At 38.9% G+C, this 25736-nt stretch overlaps 1 protein-coding gene across 6 annotated transcripts in view; it reads left to right on the forward strand.

Moving 5' to 3' along the window:
• LOC136886096 (glucose dehydrogenase [FAD, quinone]) overlaps positions 1–25736 on the forward strand; it is a 123769-nt gene that overhangs the window by 94821 nt on the left and 3212 nt on the right. For all 6 annotated transcript variants that reach the window (XM_067158834.2, XM_067158850.2, XM_067158840.2 and 3 more), the window contains 2 exons: positions 2584–2761; positions 12463–12685. In XM_067158834.2, the coding sequence (XP_067014935.2) occupies positions 2584–2761; positions 12463–12685 (401 nt within the window). The remainder of the gene's footprint in view (positions 1–2583; positions 2762–12462; positions 12686–25736) is intronic.

Raw genomic sequence — 25736 nt, forward strand, 5'->3', positions numbered from 1 at the left:
ACCCAGTGTGTGAAACATCCAAAACCTACATGGGCAGCACGAATTCTGTTCTCCAAGTCCTTCTCCAATAAACAGTTAGTTGAAAGAATACTAGATAGAGGAAGTGATCTGCTTGTTCCAGAGGCATAATGGAGATGGAAATATTGAAATTCAGAAAGGAAGTTCCAGGAAGTGGCTATGCGAGTACCTTTGTTTTCAGAATGTTGATGGCCAGGCCAAATTGTGCATATGACCTACTGAAACATTTAATTGGCAGTTGCAGCCTGTCAGGTGTATGAGCTGGAGAAGCATTGTCATCTGCATATTGCAATTCATTTACATGGGTGAGACTTGCAAACCTTTCTGATCAGAGTCCTTTTTTTTTTCCTTTACGTCTTACTGACGCAGAGAGGTCTTATGGCGACGATGGGATAGGAAAGGGCTAGGAGTGGGAAGGAAACAGCTGTGGCCTTAATTAAGGTACAGCCCCAGCATTTGCCTGGTGTGAAAATGGGAAACCACAGAAAACCATCTTCAGGGCTGCCGACAGTGGGATTCGAACCCACTAACTCCCAGATGCAAGTTCACAGCTGCATGTCCCTAACTGCATGGCCAACTCGCCCGATTATCAGAGTCTGGTTTGATTAAATAATAATAGCTAAAACTCAAACACCAGTTGATTGATCTTCCAACTTCATCTGTGGGTCTTGAGATGGCTGCATAACCCAATGTGGGAAGCACACAATTTGCCACAAAGAGCACACATATAATTGGGATGTTGAATGGGAAACCATCCGTTTCTTCTGAGAACTTTCTTTCCTTCATTGTCTCCTGTCATTCTCAGTCTGTCGTCAGCTTTCTTCAAAATAGAGCATACCATTATGTACCAATGCTCTCCAAGGTATACAGTCTAGAGCTGATGTCTTCCAGTTATTAATATTGATGTTCCACCTCATGATAGTTGCTTTAATAACATCTTTAAAGTTTTCTTGGAGCTGTGATACCACATTTACCTAGTGATAGTTCAGAATATACCGGTAATATTTGTTTGCAAAGGCAATTGTTACACATGTAGACCACGTGGCCTGTCCAGCGTAATTGCCATTCATGCGAGCAGAGACCATTTGGGTTTCCTATGTTAGAAGTATCAGGGAGAAGTGTGCGGTTCTCAAAAGTAAGCCTCCACTTTGAATGAGCTCAAGGCGAATGTTGTCTGATCCAGGTGCCTTTCTTGGTTTCATGCTATCAAGATTCTTACTAAATTCCTGGGGACTACTGTCCAAGATTGTGGAGGATATTGTGGCACATGTTTGAGGAAGGCTTCAGCAGCAGTAGAACTGTAGTTTAAGAATAAGCTGAAGTGTTCTTTCCAGTGGTTCAAGATGTCCTGACTCTCTGTAAGGATGGTAGTATTGTCCTGATGAAGAACAGGACCATACAGTTCCTTTATCCAAGCATAACAGTTCCATACATCTCTGACATCTGACACTTTGGAGTTCCTTGGCTTTTCGTTGCCACCAGTTGTTTTTGACTTCCTGTATTTCAAGTTTGCCATATTTGTTTGAGCTCTTGGAAGCATGCTTTATTTTCTATGGAAGATGGGTATTGAGCAAGGGATAGGTATGCTTCCCTCTTGACACTGCTGAGGCTCTGAATCTTCATTATTATTGTCAAACCAGAGCTTTCTTTTCCTTACATCAAAACCAGTTACCTTCTCTGCTGTCTTTGTAATTGTGTTTTGTAATATGGTCTACTCTAAGTCACTGGATTTTTATTTAGCAGATCTAAAAGAGTGTCTTGGAAAACAGTATTTACAACTGTATTCTGAAGTTTGATGATGGGTTTCCTCCTGGAAGGATTCAAGAAATAAAATTGTGGTTTACAAAGTATGAAATAAACATACTGTACATACACACATATTCATTATAGATCTTTATGCCTTTCACCATTTTATTTGCAAGCCTCTGTGAATTAACAATATGCCTCCATGATCCTCTATTTTTAACAAGCTGTGTGGCCTCACTTAGTTCTATACTTCTTATCCTCAAATCATTAAAAACTAAGTCTAACCATCATAGCTGCTTTGGTCTCTCTGTACTTCTCTTACCTTGCATAACTGAGTCCATTATTATCCTAGATAACTTAACCTCCTCCATTCGGCTCCCATAAAAAAGAGAATAGTGAAGTATGTATGTATAACTCTGAAAGTAAAATGTTATTTGGTCTGATGTCCATGCAAGTAGAGCAGGTTGTACAAGGCAGGCAGAAGTGACCATTCTTATTGATGATTTATTCTATATACCAGTATATAGCAATATATGAATCATTCCTTCAGTACTACATAGCAAACTTTCTAGGGAAATCAGTTGATCACAACTGCCTCATGGTGTTGGGGTAGTGTAATACTATGCCTTGATACCACTGGAGAAGAGACAAAATAAAATTGATGAAAACTGGGATACTATAAAATTATAAAAGAAAGGAAATGTCAAAATGAAGGAATTCGATAAGTTTCACAATTAATATAAGGGATTTTTACTTTGTTGGCTTGTTTTTGCATATCTAATTCTTGGTTACTTCAGCTTACATTTTATTATGCTGTAGATATGGAAGAGATACTTCTCACCTCTGAGAGGGCAACAAGTGGCAAGCTTACTTCCCGTGTTACTTCACCCTAAGAGTCATGGAGAAGTGTACCTGAGAAGCAAGAACCCGTATGATCCTCCCGTCATCAACCCTAAATATCTGACTGATCCAAATGATGTGGAAACTTTGTACGAAGGTAATGAATATCAGCAGTGAATGTTAGTATCTAGAGGTCACTCAGACAGATACTTAATCCTTTGGAGAGACTTGTGAAATATATACTTTTATTTGTTTCTTCCACCTATTTGGGCGTATTGATTTTCTTTAGATGACTTGTAATACTTTATTTTATTTTGCTTATTCTTTCAGGATAAACTAAGCAAGATTTCTTTAGTTGTTATAGGATTACATGTCAGAGATGATGGGTTCGAACCCCATCATTAATGGTTGTGAAGATGGTTTTCCATGTTTCACATTTTCACTTCAGGCAAATTCCAGGGCTCTACCTTAATTACAGCCATGGCTTTTTCCTTCAAAGTCCTAGCTCTTTCTTATTTCACCATTGCCAAAATCCTGCAGATGTTAGGGCAACATTGAAACCCTTGCCAAAAAAAAATGGTCACCACCACCACTAGGTAGAATAAGTGAGAGGAATTATTTTTCAAGTGTTATAAATAGGGCCCGGATTCTTATGTAATTACATATTCCATTTCCTTACTTGTAGACAACTGAAAATGTTGACGAATTGCGGTTCTGATATGATTATACTTGGGTTTCATTTAACATACGGTATTTATGCATATTCTTAGTAATATTACATATTATGCAAAGAATGTAACATTTCTGTACATATAAGCAATATTAAATTTATTTCATAACGTTTATTTTTTTTCTCATTTTCAGGGCATTAGGGCAAGAGGAATAAACTGTGTAAAATACTCCACGATTTACAGTGCAGCCCGTCTGGTGGCAAAGATCTTTAATGCCTGTAAAGTCTGTATGATCTGACATCATGGTTAGCCGGTTCGAGTCCCGTTGATCGAAAAAAGTTTCACCATCGAATGTTGGCCGGCAGGAGAGGTGGTGGTATACAATTTGTAATCATTAGTTTGTATGCCGAAAATCAGGATTTAATTCCAAACCTCTCCGCAGTGTTCAAATGGATTGGGGGCATACGACACTGTTGCTGGTGATTCGTCCATCGGACGGGACATTAAGCCTTGAGTAGACCCCTTCGAGCTATTCGATAGGAGTAGGCTATGTGCCGGCACTGAGTTTCACTCCCACCCTTTCTACTGACATATATCACGTTGTCCATTTCACCTCATTAACCCCTTTGATGAGGTTGGCATCAGCAAAGGCATTCGGTCATTAAAAACCCCTACAAAGTTTAATCTCATTTCATACTTGACCCCGTGGAGAGACTGGACAAGGGTTGGACATACTCTTCGTGATTTACAGTGCATAACATTGTATTTATATATTTGAAATATTTTGATTATGCCCTTAATTTTATTTAATAAGTAACTACAGGCCTACCTACCGTCAAAATTAGAAAAACAGTAGACTTTGTAAATTATCTAAAGCAACAACAATAACTTTGTCATAAAATATGGAGGTATTTAAAAAAACATATTGTTTTGTATCATAACCATAAATCATAATAAAAGGAATACACAATTATTTTTTTTTAATGCATTAATACTCTTACATATTTTATGAATATTACATACCAGTATTCACTTGCATATTTCATTGATATTTACTACACTTTTATGTACATATTTCGCACTTTGATACTACATAAAAATTCGGCCCCCAGTTATAAATCATAATTTTTTTGAAAGTTGACTGAGTTGGTTTCTTTAATAACTGTTATACTCTTCAGTCTGCTGAAACTAATTTTGAAATTTATAAACTATCTGCAAAAGAAAACATATGGTCTCTGCACCGGTAAAACATCGTATCCCACAATGCTCTTCCTATCTATTATTTCCCTTAAGACTGGTGACATCTCCCAGCCACATATCGATAGCCAGTCCATCAGAACAATTTTCATATGCCAACTTGTAAAGGAAATTGAACCTTACTGTACCACCCTGTAGGAATGTATGTTTGCATGGTGTATTTACGCACTCCTGCATTTAAAGTTAATTTTCGTTTACACTTGTGCACATAAAAATGAACACAATGAATGTTGTTCTGATGGACTGCATATCCATGTGTGGCTGGGAGGCGTGACCAATCTTAAGGAGGATTTTTTGGCTGTCCTGTCCTCTGCCATTTCGCATGCGGAAGGGATGATGATGATGATTTGATGTAGAGATTCTTACAGTTGAGCTGAATCATTGTACTGTTTCATCTGTGTATAAACCACCCGGCAGTGTATTCCACTTCCAGAGGCCATGAAATTATGATAATCAGATTGTTCATATTGTGATTGGAGATTTCAACAGCCATAGCTCTGTATGGGGATATGAATATGACAATGAAAATGGAGAGACAGTGCTGGAGTAGGCAGGGGCTAATCAGCTACTTGTGCTGGAGTAGGGAGGGGCTAATCAGCTACTTTTGATCCATGATGTCAAACTGCCTTCTTCTTTTAATAGCGGACAATGAAAGCAGAAGTACAATCCATACCTAATTTTTATCACATTCCCAGCACAGACCAATCATATGTCTTTCTGTAGATGATTTAATTTCAAGAAAGCTGACTGGAACTTGTTCACTACATGTTTGGAAGATGCTGTATCTGATATTGGTAACTCTACAGATTATTACGATCTGTATGTGGAAGCTGAGAAGAAGAGCTCTAGACTAACAACTCCTCATGGATGTCGTAGAAACTATGTTGCTGGACTCAATAGAGACATGTCAGTTCTGTTATCTGAATATATAGAATTATTTGATCAAGACCCATTTGGAGCAGAAACCGTTTATAAAGGTTTAGCTTTGTCAATATCATCAGCCGCGAACAAAAGAGAGCATTGGATTTCCACCCTCGAGAACTGGATATGTCTAAGAGTTGCCAGAAAGCTTGGAGACTCTTGAAAAGGCTTAATGATGACTTCACTAAAGCACGTCAACTTGTCCCTGGATGCTATTGCTTGTCAACTTTTGTTCAACGGAAAAATCGGAGGGCGCATAAGCAGAGCAAAGTTGGAAAGACAACCCGACATGTAGACTGGTGACTTCACAGAAGATATCACCATGAATGAACTAGAAGGAGCCATCAAGAAATCCAAGACAGGCAAGGCAATTGGGTTTGGATGGTATCAGAGTGGAGCAGATTAAACACTTCGGTACCAGGGTAAAGGAGTGAGTTGTTTCTTTCTTCAATAACTGCCTTAGGAGTAAACAAATACCAGGTTTGGAGAAAGACCCAAGTAATTGCTATCTTGAAACCACATAAAGATGCATCAGATGCCAGGAGCTATAGGTCAATATAACTGTTGTGTCACCTCTATAAGATATTTGAGAGAATCCTGCTTGAGCGCATGATTTTGAAGGTTGATCAACATCTTATTCCTGAAAAAGCTGGTTTCAGACCAGGTAAGAACTGTGCATCAGAGCTCCTAAATCTCACTCAGTACATTGAGGATGGATTCGAGAAACGCATGGTAACTGGCGTGACTTTCATGGACCTTACTGCGGCATATAATACGGTGCACCACAGAACATTGTTGTGCAAGCTTTATCACATAACAAAGGTCTGTGATTTCACAAAGATCATTGAGACTCTCTTACACAGAACCGCAGGTTTCCTGTTGAGTTCCAAAGAAGGAATAGCAGGTGGAGAGACCAAAAGAATGGCCTTCCACAGGGTAGTGTTTTGTCGCCCATCCTCTTTAACATATATACGAATGACCAACCACAACCCTCTCTCACTAGGAGTTTCATTTACTGTATGTCGATGATCTGACTTTGGCTGTACAAGATGATGATTTCCAGACTATTGAAGGGATAATGGCTTCCTCACTTGAAAAATTATCAACTTATTATAAGAAAAACCAATTAGTTCAAAACCCTGCTGAGACCCAGGTGTGTGCATTTCATCTTAGGAATTGGACAGCTAACAGGCAATAGATTGTGGGGTGGGAGGTGAGGCGATCGGAGCATAGCTTTTTACCGAAGTACCTTCGAGTCAGCCTGGACTGGGCCCTGACAAACAGGACACACTGCATGAATACTGGACAAAAGGTCTCATCCCAGAACAATATCCTTCGTAAACTTTGCTCGACCATGTGGGGCGCACATCCGATAGTACTGAGGACATCTGCTTTGGCTCTTAGTTTCTCTGCGGCAGAATACGCAAGCCCTGTTTGGTTCAATTCGGCTCATTCAAAGTGGGTGGGTGTAGCTTTGAATGGAACGTGAAGAGTAGTTACACGATGTCTGAAAGCAACCCCTACTGAAAAACTTTAGTGCATGTCTGAGATCGCTCCCCTTTGATATTCGGAGATATGAGAGGATGAAGGTAGAGAACAACAGGAGACATCTGCTATTTGGTCTTCGACTGCATCCTAAAAGATTAAAATCAAGAAAGAGCTACCCTAACATCATTGCCTCTTTAAACAAATCGCCAGCAGCAGTGCGCCGAAACATGAGGCGAATTAGGACACAGCACCTTTTAGAGTGGATGGTCACTTAATTGTTTGAGGTGTGGTGTTGGTAGATCTAGGGACAACCTCAAAAGGTGGGGGTATTTGGAAAAACAGACAGAACTTCGTGATTGTGGGGAAATACACTGGCAGAAAAGGAAATCCAAACACCAAGAAGGGGTTGCGCTAGATTAATGAACGTTGAACGTTGGTAGGCGTGTTTATACATCTGAAAGATGACGTTGATTCAAATTTCCCATAAATCGCATTAGCGTGGCGCTAGTAGTGGCCCCATGATGCTGCAGATCGGGTTTGCTTTAAATATAGGCTGTACTGTGCAAGAGCGTTAATCACCTGTGAGATCGGACAGAATTACTATGAGTGGGTCAAGAATGCCTTTACGACGACGAAGAGGCCAGTATCAATAGCTCACTGCGGTTGAACGAGGCTGTATAATAGAGCTACATGAAGGTGGATTTTCTTTCTGCTCCATTGCACAATGACGTGGCAGGAATGTCTCCACTGTGCACTGCGCATGCATTTTGGCAGCAGTGCTCACGAGAAGGTACGCTCGCACGAAACCATGCTCTGGACATCCCCGTGACACCGCCGAGACGGAGGACCGCCATATTCGGTGTATGGCTGTGGCACAGCGGACTGCGTCTGTGGCAGCAATTCGAGCAGCAGTTGGCATCACAGTGTCACAACAAACAGTGTGAAATCACTTCCTTGAAGGACAGCTCCAAGCCAGATGCCCTGTGGCATGCACTCCACTTACCCCAAACCACCGCCGTCTGCAAGTTCAGTGGTGTTAAGCAAGAGCTCATTGGAGGATGGAGTGGAGGTCCGTTGTGTTTTCTGATGAAAGCCGGTTCTGCCTTGATGCCAGTGATGACCGTGTGTTGGTTAGAAGGAGGCCAGGTGAGTGCCTGCATTCAACCTGTCTGCGGCATCGACACACTGGTAGGTCTGGTCTGGGGAGAAATTTCCTATAACCCAACATACTCTAGAGTATCGATATGTTGCCTTGGCCTGCCCGATCTCCCGATCTGTCGCCAATCGAGCACATATGGGACATAATTGGACGACAACTCCAGCGTCATTCACAACCGGCATTAGCCGTCCCTGCATTGACCAACCAAGTGCAACAGGCATGGAACTCCATCCCACAAGCTGACATCTGGCACCTGTATGACACAATGAATGCATGTTTGCATGCCTGCATTCAACAGTCAGGCGATTACACTGGTTATTAATGGTCCAGCATGACGCATTTGCGATGGCTTCCGCGCAGATATTAACCTGTAGTCTTGTACCGTTAACCAATTAAATATGTTACCGTGACAAATATATTTCCAAAATTTCCATATTCTACATTCCTTATTTCATGGTGTTTGGATGTTTTTTCCGCCAGTGTACACACATGTATACACATATATAACTGTCAAATATGCCCTATCCAGTGTACACTTCAAGACCTCGTTAAAGCGACCAAAGAGGGAATTGCTGTCGCTGATTACTGGATGGACTCAGTGTGACTGCACGATATATCTTTAACGTGCCATGTGTTTTGTACAGTTGTAATGCGTATGTTTATAGTATATTTGTAATCAATGCTCTGACACAAAATAATATTTTTAAAACTCAGAGATTGAAAAGTATATCCCTTCTTGTGAGAATATGCAACAATGAACGAGTTGTTATGTACAGTGAGTTGCTTTTTTTTTTTTTTTTTTAATTTTTTATTTAACATGGAGGCCGTTCTGATATAAAAACAGCATTTGAACATGCAGCTGCTGTTTCCAGTTCAAGTCAAGATGTTGACTCATTTTTCACGAAAAATGTAATGTGGAATTTAATATATGAAATTAATTGTCTTGCATCACAAGAAGGGTTGTTTGCGTTACATGCAGCAAAACATAACTTCTCTTTGAGATCAATGGACTGCACTTTTGCAGTAGTGAAAAATTTGTATAAAAGAAATTTATGTGGACAAGCAAAGTGCATATCAGTTTTAATGAATTTCTTGGCATCTTATGCAATGTGAGCTCAACTGAAAGGAGCCAGTTATGGTGGATACATTAAACCATAAAAATCTGAATTTGGTGCCCATCCTTATTAAGTACTGCATCCTGACTGAAGGTATTCAGGTCAAAGTTATTGAGTTCTAGAACATAAGGAGAAACAACGGAATTGCTTGCAAATCATATCACAGGTATTTAGCATAATCACCAGTTGCCCAAGAAAATTACTGCATTTTGTGCAGATAACTGCAGAACCAATTTCATTGGATACAAACGAGGTGGTACCAACAGTGTATTTTCGAGGCGGAGGAAAAGAGTTAAAATGAACATTCTTGGTATTGGGTGTGCTGCTCATGTGGTTCAAAATGTTGTCAGTACAAGTGCTGATTATCGAAACAGTTATAAATGAAAAATTTCTCTGAATTAGTAGAACTTGTGTTCTAGGTAGTGTTGAAATAATATAGTTATCATTACTACTGACTGTGAGTAGAGTTATTGACTTAGAAGTTGCTTTTTGTCACGTGACAAATGTCATACACTGTTGACATTTTTTAAAGATCAACAATCACTCCTTTGGCTCCATTTCTTTCAAAGCCAACTGAAATTACTCTCAGCAATAATAGTGGAAATAGAAAAAGAAAAGCCAGGCTAAGTAGCTCAGACGATTGAGGCGCTGGCCTTCTGATCCCAACTTGACAGGTTTGATCCTGGCTCAGTCCGTTGGTATTTGAAGGTGCTTAAATACATCATCCTCGTGTCGGTAGATTTACTGGCACGTAAAAGAACTCCTGCGGGACTAAATTCCGGCACCTCGGCGTCTCCGAAAGCCATAAAAGTAGTTAGTGGAACGTAAAGTAAATAACATTATTCTAACTCCAACTTCGCAGGTTCGATCCTGGCTCCATCCGGTGGTATTTGAAGGCTCTCAAATACGTCAGCCCCATGTCAGTTGATGCACTGGCATGTAAAAGAATTCCTGTGAGACAAAATTCTGGCACCTTGGCGTCTCCAAAAACTGTAAAAGTAGTTAATGGGATGTAAAGCCAATAACATTATTTATTGGAAAACAAAAATATTTTAGCATCTGAAGTGGTAGAAGAACTGAAATTGCTCAGACAGAAAATTACAAGTAAGAAAGCCAAGAACTTTCAAACTTTTAAAATGTTGATAGTTTCAGAATTGATGAGTGTCTGTTCAAAAGATGCTATTTCCACTTTAAATTTTTTTAGTATTTCGTTCACATGCATTGCAGTAGTTGAATACTGTTGAATGCCATGAGCAATCCAGACCAGAAAGATCTAATTCCTTAAAAGTAGTGCCATACCCAATCATAGATACGTTCCATGTGCCTTTTATTATATGTTTCCTTGCGTTTTCCCACTATTTTATTAGCGTGGAAATAGTGCCTTTTAAACAGACACTCGTCAATTGAAAGATGAAGGAATCTTTGATGAAAATTATGTTTCGCTACAAAAGTTTACTGCCAGTTGTTGAATTTATGACAGTCTCAAGAACAAGTGCAGCTGTGGAGAGAATTCTCTCTCATGAATAGGGATCGGAAGTTCATGCATTTGGATATATTTTTCTCACCATTGTATGGATATGCTGGTAAATTATTTATATTTGAACAGAATATGGCCACTTCTATCATGCATAGAATGCATATTTTATCCTTTTTTTAAAAATAGATGTGTCATATTTTGGATTTTATGCCCTAAAATGGCATATTAAAAAGATATCATTTTATTATGTTTATAAAGGCATTCTCTGGCATTTTCTACTAATATGTAATATGTTCTACGAGTGCAAGGAATGTAATTTATGACTATGACAACTCATAGATGAGAAGGCTCATTCATGAGCATTTAGCTGCGCAGTGTGATGGAGTGGAAAATATGCTTCAGCATGGAACAGCAGGATAGCGAGCAGGAGTGCATGACTCACCAACGATCCCTACTCATGAGTTCTGTGTGGTCAGATAAAAAGGAGACACACTTTGATATTTTGTGTATTGACTTATGTGAGAAAATACTGACAAAAGAAAAGCATTTGGAGGGCATAACTTCACATAAATATAATGAAAATTTTGATAGTGTAACTGTAGTAATAAACACTTCAGTCATGTATTTAACTTATGTTCTTTTTTTGTTTTTACCATTGGAGTGCACAGTAAGTCTTACATTCTGAGAAAAACATAAAACTTACGGTTCTGAAACCACCAAGTATGAATTTTGAAAAAAGAAACAATATAACTACTGCAGGTACAAGGAAGAGAACTACCATCCAGATTTGTAATGGCTGGCAACTAGATATTGCTCTGTTAATAATTGGTATCTGGGTTGGAACGTGAACATCTTTGAAGACAGCATCATGAACTAAAGATAGGATATGCTTCGCAACTGCAGATTTGTCCAGGTAATTGAGATGGACATTCTTCCGTGCTCCCTAATGAAATTTGTTGCCTTAGGGATTAGAAAGAACAATGTATATTTGTGAAATTTTGTTTCAAACTCTGTAGAAACTATACCAAGACCTGAAATGCTTAAGCAAGTATGCAGGGAAGACTATATAAGCAAAATGCTGTGTAACAAGTGGGTTGAACAATTTGAAAGCAAGCAACACCTTGACTATTGAAGATGCCAGGCTTGAACATTTCACATTAATAGATAAGAAAGTTTATACATTGGACTGTCAAGTAATTGCTAAGGACATGAACATCATTGTATAATTGTGCCGCATGATTTTGAATTAAAACTTAAAGTGAATTTCACTTTTGCAAAAATTCCTGCCACAACTAAAGACCAGAAAAAAACACATAGAGGTCAGTCTAGAATTCTTTTACCGTACAAATAACATTGGAAACTATTTTTAAAACATCAGGAGGTGAGGCATGTGTTTACAGTTATGATACAGAAACCAAGAGACTATAATCACAGCACGGAAGGAGGAGATCACTTTGACCTATTAACTTCACAATATGCTTAAATATCAAGGTAGTGATGATTTTGTTTGTTCTGTCGAGAAATTTCTTGGTGTTTTGGGGAGTTTCTAAATTGGAAGAGGCCAAACTTGTCAGAAAAGTAGCTTTACTCTGATGTTCTTAAATAGCAATGGTGTTTTCTCCTGTATGATTCTGATGTAATTTTTCAGGTATATTAATAAGAATTTCCACTGTCCTAATGTAAATATAATTTCTTTCATGAATATTATTTTGATCTTTGAGGCCTTATATATCATGCAAATAATGGTTTATGGTTTATTTCTTCTTACAGGAATATTACTTGTGAAAAAAATCATAAAGACAAAAGCATTTCAAAAACTGGGTGCCAAGTTATATGATCACTTGCTGCCAGGATGTGAAAAACACTCTTTTGACTCACCTGAATATTGGGAGTGTTACATCCGCCACCTAACGTTCACTTCCTACCATCCTGTGGGTACATGTAGAATGGGACCTTCTTCTGATCCTTCTACAGTTGTGGATTCTTTTCTCAGGTTTGTGTGGACTGCATTAAACTAGCATATGTGCAATGAAAACAACTGGAATGAGCAGGCAAATTCACCTCACCATTTATTACTGCATGTTTTGGTATTCCTGAACTTCAGTACACACTATATTTCAAAGCCTAAAATTTTAAAAATATCTTGCCCATGTTGGGAATAGTGATTTAGCAAACCCTGACTGAACTTCAGTATGTCAGGGATGGTGGTGATTAGTATTTTAAGTAGAAGTACAACTAGATAGGCATCCCCCTCATGTGTTCCTCATGTACCAGCGCCAACAAGACAATACTTGTCCACACACAGTACATGTGTCTGTGGACCGCCTGCATCATGTTGAGGTACTCATGTGGTCAATAAGGTTTCCCTGTCTGTCCTCGTTAAATTATCTCGTACTCAACTCCAACTCAGTTCTGAACTCCAGTATATCGAGGGCCCGTTAAAACAACTTGCACCCACGTGTCTCAGGAGAGGATACAACAGCTGTGCGTTTCCCTTCTGAATCAAATTGGCATGTGTATGTAGACCTGAGAGATCCCTACGTGCTACTGATATGGAGACCAAAAGTACTGCCAACTCTAGCTGTTATTGTAAATATAGTAGAACTTGCTTAATTCAAACCAGAAGGGTCCAGGAAAAAAATTTAACTACCGGTATATCACACACCATACTCACCTGTTTCTCGAATTTGAAATAAGCTGTATTTTTTTTTTTTTCAGAGGTTCCTCAAGTTACTATGACATAATATGGCAAAACAATAATAGACTATAAAATTGAACATGGCATTTTACCATAAAATCAATCAAAAATTTAAAAATACACATCAGATGTGACATTCCGAGCATTACTAATCCTTTACAACTTATTTCAAAAGCTGGTAATTTTTTCTTAGTTTCTTTGAATTTCTTTACACTTAACAGAAACCAACCTCATCATCATCATCATCATCATCATCATATTCTAAAGGCTAAGCCTCGTTGCTGCAGCCACAGTTGTCTATCTTGAGCCAGTCTTTTCAACTCAGCGTAGGTCTTGCACTTCATCCTCAGAAGCAGGTTCTTGAAGTAAAACACTCTGGATCGTCCTCTTCCTTTTTCCAACAATTCTCCCCTCAATGATATTACAAAGGAACTCCTCATGCCGCAGACATCGAAAAAATAAAAGCGACATACATGAAGAGAGCACTGGGCCTTTCTAAATACTAAGACTTGAGTACAAACTGAGCAGAGAAGCAGTGCTGCTGCAAGATCTCTGTCTCCAGTTTCCACTACCATCCACACTGGCTTACAAAGAGGTAGTCCTCAAAAAGAAGAAGAAGAAGAATTTTGGATGAATTTCTACAACACTGATGCTATAACCAAAGAAGACTGGAAAGAAGCTAACTACAAAGGCACTTTATCACTAGACTCGCAGTGCATGGTTTTAACTACAAGTTTTACTGTACCAATCACTTCCATAAACCATGTATGGACTGTGTAGAAAGACGTGCAGTTGATATCATGTCACTGAATGTATTTTCTTTCTGTTCGTTGTTATTCACCATGTATGGTCATTGGCTGCAATCAAGTTCTTATTAATTTGTTTGCATAATAAGTACAAACTCAATTTTATTTATTGATTGAAACAGATACTGTAATCACTTCATTTTGTTGTCTCTCAATAAACTTCCTTATCTGCAGGAGATGAATCAAGGTAGCAAAGCCTACCTGTTGTTATTTAATCCATCTGGAATTGATGATGGACATTTTACCAAACCTTCATTTTGTCTGATGACAGCTGTCAATCAACACCATATAGAGTTCTGGGTTTAGGTCTAATGGGTAGATTTTCCAGTTACCAAAACTGAAGTTCACTACCTAGAAGACTATTCAAAGAATTTACCCTCAGGTGGCCAAAGCTTGAACCTTTCTTAGCTTTGCAACAACTCAGTTCCATTTCTAGCACCGGCACGATTGTACTCTACTTTTCTCACCCACCTAGACAGCATTCCAGCATCCTTAAATATATTTTTTTGAAAATACGTGAGTTGTAATAACTTATGGAATTTTTACTCTGAATTAAACAAAGTACAGTCAAAATTGGTTATTACGACTCCTCAGTCATTATAGCAGATAGTCACACAAACTGGTTGTTTGTTTCTTGCTAAAAATTTCATATTTTAGGCTCCACACTTACATGGTTAATTAACAGAATAAAGTTAACACTTCAAAAAAACATAGGCATAAGTTTAATTTAAAAACCCCATGGCATAACAGCCCCGAAGATCCATGGCCTACCAAGCTAGTGCTGTTCAGTCCGAAAACCTGCAGATTATGAGGTGCATGGCGTTACGTGGCATTATTCTTGACTTTCTAGACAGACCAGGCTTAACTGAAATAGTATTTGTAGAGTGGGAGTGAAAGGAATTTTTCTTCTAATGTTTACACAGTAAGTACAGCAGAAGCGGCTCCTGAAGGGCACAAAGGTACTCATCACAGAGTCCCTCACCAAAACCTGAAAGTGCATATTAAACCTGGCTAGGGATCACTTCGGGCCATCCCGTGTATGGACCCAAGACGGACGCATCGTAATTCACCTGCCTAATGGGACGAAAAGATCCATCACCACTGTCGCGGAACTGGATAACATAAAAAATCTGCGAGATAACTGTGACAATTAAAATGGAACAGCACAGCTCGATAGTGCATCTGCTTGTTATTCATAAGTGTTTTTGTAAGTGTATTATGTGTGTGTCTGTGTGTGTGTTAGTGGCAGTCAGTGTAAACATTTATCAGGATGTCGAGGTAAGTTGCATGCTATTTCTGTTCTACTATTTCGTTAACATTCCGTTATTCAGCTGATCCAGAGCTCTGTACCTGACACTGACCTTGGCAACATTCCCCCTCTCACCCCGTCACCTCTCACCACCGGCTTGCTCCTCAAACAGGCATTATCTCCCTCCACCAACTGTTTACAGTGTTGCCATGTCAACGCACTCTCCTTGGTAGCGCACTTCGACGAAATTCAAGCCATAATGAGGGAAAATAATATCCATATTTTTGCTATTAGCGAAAGCTGCCTTACTCCGAGCATACCCTCTGGTATGGTACAACGTGACCGGTATTCCCTCTTACGTCATGATAGATCCGATGGCAGAAGAGGAGGTGGGGTGGCCTTGTACTGCAGAAACGATTTAAAAAGCCGGGTGATATGTGTATCATCTAACAATGCACAGCTAGGGCCAGAATTCATGTTTGTTGAAGTCATTATTAACCAACAGAAACTCCTTATAGTTGTTGTATACAAGCCGCCCAAAATAACAAATATGACTGAATTTGAATTTCGCTTACTTGACCTACTGCCTAGCTACGAGCATATTATTGCCGTAGGTGACTTCAACATTAACCTGCCTACTAAAACGCACGAAACTAAACAATTTATTGACATGTTTTCTTCCTGTGATATGACCATCCTCCGTTTAGAGCCCACTAATCATACTTACACAGAAAACTACGAAACACACGCTTATTGACCACATTGTGACAAATAACCCAAACAAAGTCATAACTCACAGCCAGATTCCAGTCCCAGCCATCTCCCTCATGACTTTATCTACCTATCCTACTCCCTCCGAATGCCAAAATATAAACCTAAGTATGTTATTTCCAGAAACACAAAAGACATGGATATGGACGAGTTAAGACATGACGCTTACAATCTACCCTGGAATGACATACTCCTATTGGACGATATAGACGCGAAAGTAGACAAGTTCAACTCCCTTGTAATCACTCTGTACGATAAACACGCCCCTAAGCGACAGATAAAAGTTACACGCCCATCTTGTCCCTGGCTAAATAGTGAAATAAAAAAACATGATGGCCCACCGCGATGCACTTTACCGACGCTTTAAACGAACTCGTGACCAAAGTGACTTCGAAAATTATCGGGTCCTTAGAAATAGAGTTAAACAGTTCATTAGAAACCGTAAATTTACATATTTGAAAAACATGACTGCAAACATGAATTCTGGCAGTGCTTGGAACGCGCTTCGTTCCTTAGGCATAGGGAAACCTCGACAACAACCCCATGTGCCAGACATACCACTCGATAAGTTAAATGAGTTTTTTACTGAAGAAAGAACACCACCTAATGTACTAAATTCCCCAAACTCAGTACCCAACCCCGTTATGAACCCTTTACCTGACAAACAACATTTCACATTCCACCCTGTTACTGCTAATAAAGTTAAAAAAGTATTATATTCTATCAAATCAAAAGCCAGAGGAGTGGATGATATCCCTATAACTTTCTTACACAACATTATTGGTGCTGTTTTACCAATTATTACCCACATTTTCAACTACTGCCTTAAAAACGGAACCTGTCCTTCACTATGGAAACTAGCTAATGTTATCCCTGTGCCTAAGAAACCTGACCCCTCCCTACCATCCGACTACAGACTAATTTCTATCTTACCAGCGATTTCCAAAGCACTCGAGCGTCTGGTTCACGAGCAGGTGTTGGAATACTTAAATAACCATTCTCTCCTAGACCCATTGCAATCTGGCTTCAAGAAGGGACACAGCACAGCAACTGCCCTGCTCAAAGTGACTGATGACATACAGCACGCAATGGACCAAAGACTAGTGACAACACTTACTCTCCTCGATTTCAGTAGCGCATTTGACACTATAAACATCCAGACTCTATTAAACAAGATGAAATCTTACTACTTCGATCAACGAACTATTCATTTCTTTTCATCGTACCTCAAAAATCGCGCGCAACGAATTATAACCCTTGATCAAACCTCTCACTGGCAAACCAGGAAGGAAGGCACGCCGCAGGGTAGTGTTTTAGGCCCATTGCTCTTTATTTTGTATATAAACGACATTTCCTCTAATTTAAAGAATTGTAGCTACCATCTTTTTGCGGACGACTTACAAATTTACTGTCACTGTAAGACCTCTGATTTGCCGCATGCAATAGCAGGCATCAATGCTGACCTTCAGCGACTTAACGCTTACTCCTTGAAAAATTCCCTCCTCCTTAATCCCTCCAAGACGCAAGCAATCATTATTGGCTCTCAAAAATTGTTGGCCACACTAAGATACGAAACTATTCCTTCAGTTATACTGAATGGTAGAGTTATCCCATTCAGCCGAACTGTGAGAAATCTAGGAGTGACAATGAACGAAACTTTAAATTGGTCTGAATATATTAAGAATGTGTGTAAAAAAATATTTTTGATACTTCATTCGGTTAAAAGAAACAGCGATATTTTACCTTGTATTGTGAGAGTCAAACTCATACAAACGCTAGTGCTTCCCGTCCTCGACTACTGTGACGTCATTCTGGTAGACGCAACAAAAGAGCAGACTTCGAAACTTCAGCGAGCGCTTAATTGTTGCCTTAGATTTATATACAGTCTGAGTTATGATACACATGTCACCCCATACTATCACACTATTTCATGGCTAAAACCTGACAAACGACGGATGTATCACATACTGATACAGATATACAGACTGCTCTCTGAAGACAGACCACTATACATTTCATCCCAGCTTAAGTATTTGTCCTCCTTTCACTGCAGTAATACCCGCTCTGGTTCCTCCCTTTCTATTCCTGTTCACCGCTCCTCCATGTACAACAACTCCTTTGTTGTGGCGGGTTCTAGACTTTGGAATTCCCTGCCTGTCAGTGTCAGAAATTCCACTTCATTACTTAAATTTAAGACTGCTTGCCGAGACTACCTGCTGAATGCAGCTGACTAACTTGTATGACTGGAAAGAATGAATGATCGTATGAATGTGAGTTAGAAAAGTGTAAGGTATTTTTGTGTAGGTTATCATCTATATATATAAAATAACTTGTCCTGACTGACTGACTGATTCATCATTGCCGAGCCAAAACTAATGGACATAAAGAAATGAAATTTTGGGGATACGTTCATATTAAGATGTAGGTGCTCGCTAAGAGAGGATTTTTGGAAATTCCGTCGCAAAGGGGGTGAAAAGGGGGGTGAAATTTTAAAATGAGTGTATCTATATCTCCAAACTTGCAAAGTTTACAGACGTAAAAATTGGTATTTAAAGTCTTCTCTAAAAATTAGGTAATACGTATTTTTTTGTTTTCAGAAAATCCCAATAGGAGAGGGGGAAAAGGGTGGAAAAGGGGTTGAATGCCTTTAATCAGAATACCGGTACTTATATCTCAGAAACTGAAGATTACAGACCTGAAAATTGGTACTATTGATCTCTTTTAAAAATAAAGAAACGCGCATTTTTTTGTTTTTTGGAAAATCCAATTACTGGGAGAGTGGGAAGGGGGGTGAATTTTTAAAGTGACTGTATCTATATCGCAAAACTTTGAAAGTTTACAGATCTAAAAATTGGTACATAGAATCTACTTTCAAAATAAAGAAACACGTATTTTTTTGTGCTCGGAAAATCCCAATAGGAGGGGTGAAAAGGGGTGAAAAAGTGGTGGATGCCTTTAATGAGGATACTTATATCTTAGAAACTGAAGATATTACTGACTAGAAAATTGGTGTTTGGGATCTCCTTTAAAAATTAAGGAAAACGTATTTTTTTGTTTTTGGAAAATCGAATTAATGGGGGTATGAAAAGGGGGTGAATTTTTTAAATGAATGTATCTATATCTCAAAACTTTCAAACTTTACAGATGTAAAAATTGGTACATAGAATCTACTTTCAAAATAAAGAAACACGCATTTTTTTGTTTTCGGAATATCCCAATAGGAGGGGTGAAAATGGGTGAAAAATGGTTGAATTCCTTTAATATGGATCGTTATATTTCAGAAACTGAAGATGTCACAGACCTGAAAATCGATATTTGGGGTCTCCTTTATAAATAAAGAAACATGTACTTTTCGTTTTTGGAAAATCCAAATAGTGGAGGGTTGAAAGGGGGGTGAATTTTTAAAATGAGTATATCTATATCTCCAAACTTGCAAAGTTTACAGACGTAAAAATTGGTATTTAAAGTCTTCCCTAAAAATTAGGAAATACGTATTTTTTTGTTTTCAGAAAATCCCAATGGGAGGGGGGGGGAGGGTGGAAAAGGGGTTGAATGCCTTTAATCAGGATACTTATATCTCAGAAACTGAAGACATTACAGACCAGACAGTTAGTATATGGAATCTTCTTTCAAAATACAGAAACATGTATTATTTTGTTTTTCGGAAAATCTAATTAATGGGGGTTAAACAGGAGTGACAAATTGGGGTGAATTTTTAGAAACGCTATATCTACAGTATATCTAAGAAACATAAAATGTTACAGATGTATAAACTGGTATTTGGAATCTCCTGTTAAAGTAAACAAACAGGTATTCTCGGAAAATCCAATGAAGGGAGGGTGGGTGGTGGGGTGAAAAATTGAAAAATTAATTGAATTAATTGTAAGAGGATACTTACATCTAATAAAATCTAAAGTTGTTACAGACATAAAAAGTGGTATTTAGATCTTCTTTAAAAATAAAACGACGCGTTTTGGGGGAGGGGGGATCGGGGAATCATCTTTGGGGGCGGATGTGAAAAGGAGTTGAATTCGTTTCATGAGGACATATATCTCAAAATCTGAAGATAATCGGTATTTTGAAGATCCTTTACTATTAAAGAAACAAATATTCTTTGCCGGAAAGTTCACTTAAGGGGGTGGGGGGAGTGTGAAAGTAAGTGAAAAAAGTTAATTATTTTTATGGGAATACTTATATCTCAAAACTGAAGGTAACACACGTAAACATTGGTATTTGGAATCTCCTTTAATCATAAAGAAACACGCCTTCTTGTTTTCTTTGGGGGGGGGGGGGAAATCAACTTAACCGCGGTGGGGGAGACCAATTGATTTTACTGTTCCTAATGTACTTATAAGGAGCCTCCATGGCTCAGGCGGAAGCGCACTTGCCTCTCACCGCTGGGTTTCGTGGTTCAAATCCAGGTCACTCCATGTGAGATTTGTGCTGGACAAAGCGGAGGCGGGGCATGTTTTTCTCCAGGTACTCCGGTTTTCCCCGTCATCATTCATTCCAGCAACACTCTCCAATATCATTTCATTTCATTTGTCATTCAGTAATCATTGCTCCAGAGGAGTGCGACAGGCTTCGGCAGCCGGCACAATTCCTATCCTCACCGCTAGCTGGGGGCTTTATTAATTCCATTCCTGACCTGGTTGAATGACTGTTGATTTTCAATGGACTTATTCTGATCATAAACCAATCATTTTTAATCTTTTCTGGGTTCGTTTTCAAGAGCCATCTTTTCCTTTGGAGAACCTTCTTAGATTACAGTAGATTCTTCTGGCATATAAATAAAAATTTAAACACATTTGAAATAAACGACAGGTATAAGATTGACCGTGCAATTGTTTACTTCTCTAATAAGGTCAATAATACACGGAAGTATGTCATTCGTATCGCCAGAAGTCCTGCGCACTTGCCTACGGGTGACAATGGTGCTGGTCATACTGTCATCAATGACAATGGCAGCAGATGTAATTTACCGCCAAGTAGAAGTCTTGCATCTTGCTGTGGGGTCCAGAACATCAATAATAATAATAATAATAATAATAATAATAATAATAATAATAATAATAATAATAATAATAATAATAATAATAATAATAATAATGTTCTGGACCGTCGTCAAAATGTGCGGACCGTGCTGGAAACGGGTCCTGGACGGGTAATGACTACGATTGCAGTCCGGCCGCCGGTTCAGTACCGCCAAGGCACCTAAGAGGACACCACGCCGGATCTCCTCAGGAATTTGATCCACATTAAAAATGCTTATAGAAAAGCATGGCTAAGATTTAGGGACCCAACTGACCGGGTGGAATACTTGGACCTAGCCCGGGAAATACGAAATCGATTGCTGGAAAAACGATTGAAAAATGGGAGGAACTTTGCCGTAATCTCTCAGTAAACGAGTCAGATCGCGAATATCGGCGGGTTATATACAAAACGTTAAGCATTCAATTATAAATTTCAGTATAATACCGTAGCGAAGCACGGGTATCTTGCTAGTTTATTATATAATATGTACTCAAACTCTGCTCTCAATGATGTGTACAGTGGTTAAGTGTAAGAGAGGGCCAAGAGCCCTAACTTCGCCACCTACAAAGGCATGATAAATAAATAAATAAATAAATAATATGCCAGCAAAATAAGTGAGGAAAGAAGTAGCAACAATGTAAATCTATATATATAAAATAAGAGTTTTGTCTGTACATTGCTCAGAATTTGAAAATAATGGTATTTCTGTATCGGTCATGTCCATAGTAACAAGAAAATGCACTTTTTACTTTTCCGTACTTTCTGTCTGTCTGTCTGTCTGTCTGTCTGTCTGTCTGTCTGTCTGTCTGTCTGTCTGTCTGTATGTATGTATGTATGTATGTATGTATGTATGTATGTACACGCATCACGAGAAAACGGTTGAAGAGAATTTAATGAAAATCGGTATGTGAAGTCCAGAAATGAGCTTCTACAATCTAGGCTATAAATCATTTTACTCACGCTGAGTGAAATGGTAGTTTAGGGGAAGGCCAAAAATTGAATTCTCAACTATTTATGTTATTAGTGGTCTAATTAAAATCGGTATGTGAAGTCGGGGGATGAGCCTCTACAATCTAGGCTATAAATCATTTTACTCACGCTGAGTGAAATGGTAGTTTAGGGGAAGGCCTAAAATTGAATTCTGAACTATTTATGTTATTAGTGGTCGTATTTTAAAGAAAATGGGTATGCAAAGTTGGGGAATAAGTTGCTACAATCTAGACTATCAATAATTGTATTCAAGCTGAGAAAAATGGTAGTTTAGGGGAAGGCCTAAAATATAATTCTCAAATATTGTTGTTATTAGTAGTCCTATCTTGATGAAAATTGGTATGCAAAGTCATGAAATAAGTCGCTGTAGTCTAGGCTGTAAATTATTTTATTCACGCTGAGTGTAATGGTAGTTTAGGGGAAGGCCTAAAATGTAATTCTCAAATATTTCTTATTAGAGGTGTAATCGATGAATCCTACATAACAAGGGTTATATAGTATTAAATTTCCTATTATTCATGTCTTATACATTGTTACCGTACTGGCTATGATCACAAAGATATTCATGAATTTGGATTTTTGTTACTAAGTCCATATCAGCACCGAGTAACGAGAAAATGGGTAAACAGTATTTAATGAAAATCGGTATGTAAAGTCGGACAATAAGAAACTACAGTTTATGGTATAAAATATTTTACAAATCACAGAGTCGAAAGAAAACTAAATGTGAAGGCCTACAATATAGAAAGCTCATAACATTGATCAACAAGAACATTACATTGACCATTGTTTGTCGTGATGTGCTTTGTGTCTTCTGTTGCCCCTCATCTCCGGTATATAGAATTACTGCTGCGTACAGAGTATTTTTTATTTGATTTACGTCGCACCGACATAGATAGGTTTTATGGCGATGATGGGATAGGAAAGGGCTAGGAGTGCCTTAGGCCTTAATTAAGGTACAGGCCCAGCATTTGACTGGTGTGAAAGTGGGAAACCACGGAATACCATCTTCAGCGCTGAAGACAATGGGGTTCGAATCCACTGTCTCTCGGATGCAAGCTCACAGCTGCGCACCGCTAACCACACGGTCAACTCGCCCAGTCGTACAGAGTGTAACAGCCTGCCTGAATATTGATAGGAAGTAGCTGGGGAGTTAGATAACTTTCTTCTTTAGCATGCCATTCCCCTGGTTTATAAATTTTCTGATACTACTGGTACGTAACACACTGGATCATCATAGCATTTGGGCTATTCAGTCCCTACTCTGAGGCACTGATTGGAATGAACAGTGTGCATATTTAGCGGAATAATGGCAGATGAGTGTTCATGGCAATCTGCGGCCTGGTCATCCCAGCTCTGGAACTTTGGACTATTAGATTGGCACCGCAATCTAACCGCAGCACTGTTTGTTAAAAGTGATAAAACATGTGGCTTTCCATTTGATCGAGCATTTTATATGATAACATTGCTTTTAATCGCTACATTCATACTTACGTTTTTGTAATGACCTATGTTGATTTCAGGTTAGGAAAACCACAAAGTCAGTCTTTCTGAGAATCCCGTAGCGAAGCACGGGTACATCAGCTAGTTGTTCAATAATTTTGTACACAATCTTTGCTGATAAATGAGTTTCTATATTACAAAATTTAATTACTATACTACAGTACAAAAATGAAAATACAGTACACTACACATAAATTATGTACTCTCCTGCAGTAAACACAATACTGTAAATTATGAAGGCTTTCACTTTCTCATGTTTATCTTTTTAAAATGTGTACACATGTGATGTCCTGTACCTTAACATTAGAAAAATCCTATAGACATAATCACAAAACACATAAAAGCTGATTAAATACTGTTTCTGATATTGCAATTGTGAAAACATAATACAGTACGGTATAAGCTAAGACAGTGTTGTTTAAGTTTTTTCAACTAGTTGCTTTAACTTTAAAACGTAATGTAGTAAGTCATACTATTTAAGGTGGTCAGTTAGCGTTCTTGCTTTTTGTACTTAAGATGCGCATAAGCTTTTTCCATTTGATGATGCAGTTTTTTTAACTCCTCCTTATTGTCATTTCTGTTAAACTCTTCTTTGAAAATAAGATTTTTTTCTAAAGTTAGCACTTCGTGGAGAGAGCTTTATTATGTGACAGCACAACTAACTGTTCTTGTTGTTCGTTTTCATTCTCGTCAGTCATGCATTGGCTTTGGATGTAAGCTACAATTTCTTCTTCACTCGCTGAGGCAAGGTTGTTGTCTACCTCAGCAAAGTCCTCTGTTTCACAAATTGACAAAGCTGGACCAAGTTCTTGCACTAATCATCCCAAAAAGAAGTCATCCTCCTCATCTTCATCATCAGCACCATCAGCTGTTGTTGAAAACTTGTTGCCCTCACTGTAGGATGGTATTGAAGAAAGATCTCCGAAACCTGCATGTTTAAAACAATTGGCAATGGTCCGTTGAGTGACATTTTCCCAAACTTCTGACATCATTAAAATTACATCAGACCGGGCGAGTATCCCCTGTGGGTGGGGGACGCAACGAAGAATTCACCCACGTATCCCCTGCCTGTCGTAAGAGGCGACTAAAAGGGGCGACCGAGGGATGATCAACTTAGAACTATGAAACTACTTGTGATCAGTACCACCATGCAGAGAACACTATGGGTCGCTTTTAGTTGTGCGTAGTACTACTACTATGTTGGGTACCAAGTAGGTTTGTGATTAGTAGCAAACGAGAGTGCGACGGCTTTTACAGTACCTGTGATTAGTAGTACTATGTGAGCGACAACACGGAATGAGGGAACCCATGGTTCTAGCTTACCTATGATTAGTACCCACTATATGAGAACACCACGGGATAGTATGAGTCCCTATGGTTAGTACCCTTATGTGATGAACACCATAGGTTTGCGTTGCCTATAAATGGTGCTGCAATGTTCGAAACAGCATAAGTCTGTAATACATGTGCGAATTTCATTACCTGTGAGTAGTACCATAATGTGTGGAATACCGCAAGTCTACGCTACGGTACTCTTGATTAGTACTGCAATATGACAAATACCGCTTTTCTAGCGATAAGTACCATTGTAAGGGGCCGCTGACTTGGATTTTGGACCCCTTTCGACTACAAGTATCAATGATTCAGTATTGTGCTATAGAAGCAGTCCCTTGGTCAGTAATACTATTGTTTTACACCAGCTTCTGTGCATGTGAGGCACTGTGGGTCGGTTCCATTGATCGTTTTAAATTCATATACATCCATCCATTCATTCTTCGTCCTCACGTTTTGAATTCTGGTCAGTGGATATTTTTGGGCTTTTAATTTGTCATTTCAATTTTGTCTCATTTCGTACCATTAGGGGCCGATGACCTAGATGTTAGGCCCCTTTAAACAACAAGCATCATCATCATCATCATCACACCAGGCAATTTGGCTGTCCGGTTAGGGGCGCACAGCTGTAAGCTTGCATCCGGGGGATAGTGGGTTCAAA

This window comes from Anabrus simplex, chromosome 1, assembly GCF_040414725.1.
Source record: "Anabrus simplex isolate iqAnaSimp1 chromosome 1, ASM4041472v1, whole genome shotgun sequence".
Lineage (NCBI taxonomy): Eukaryota > Metazoa > Arthropoda > Insecta > Orthoptera > Tettigoniidae > Anabrus > Anabrus simplex.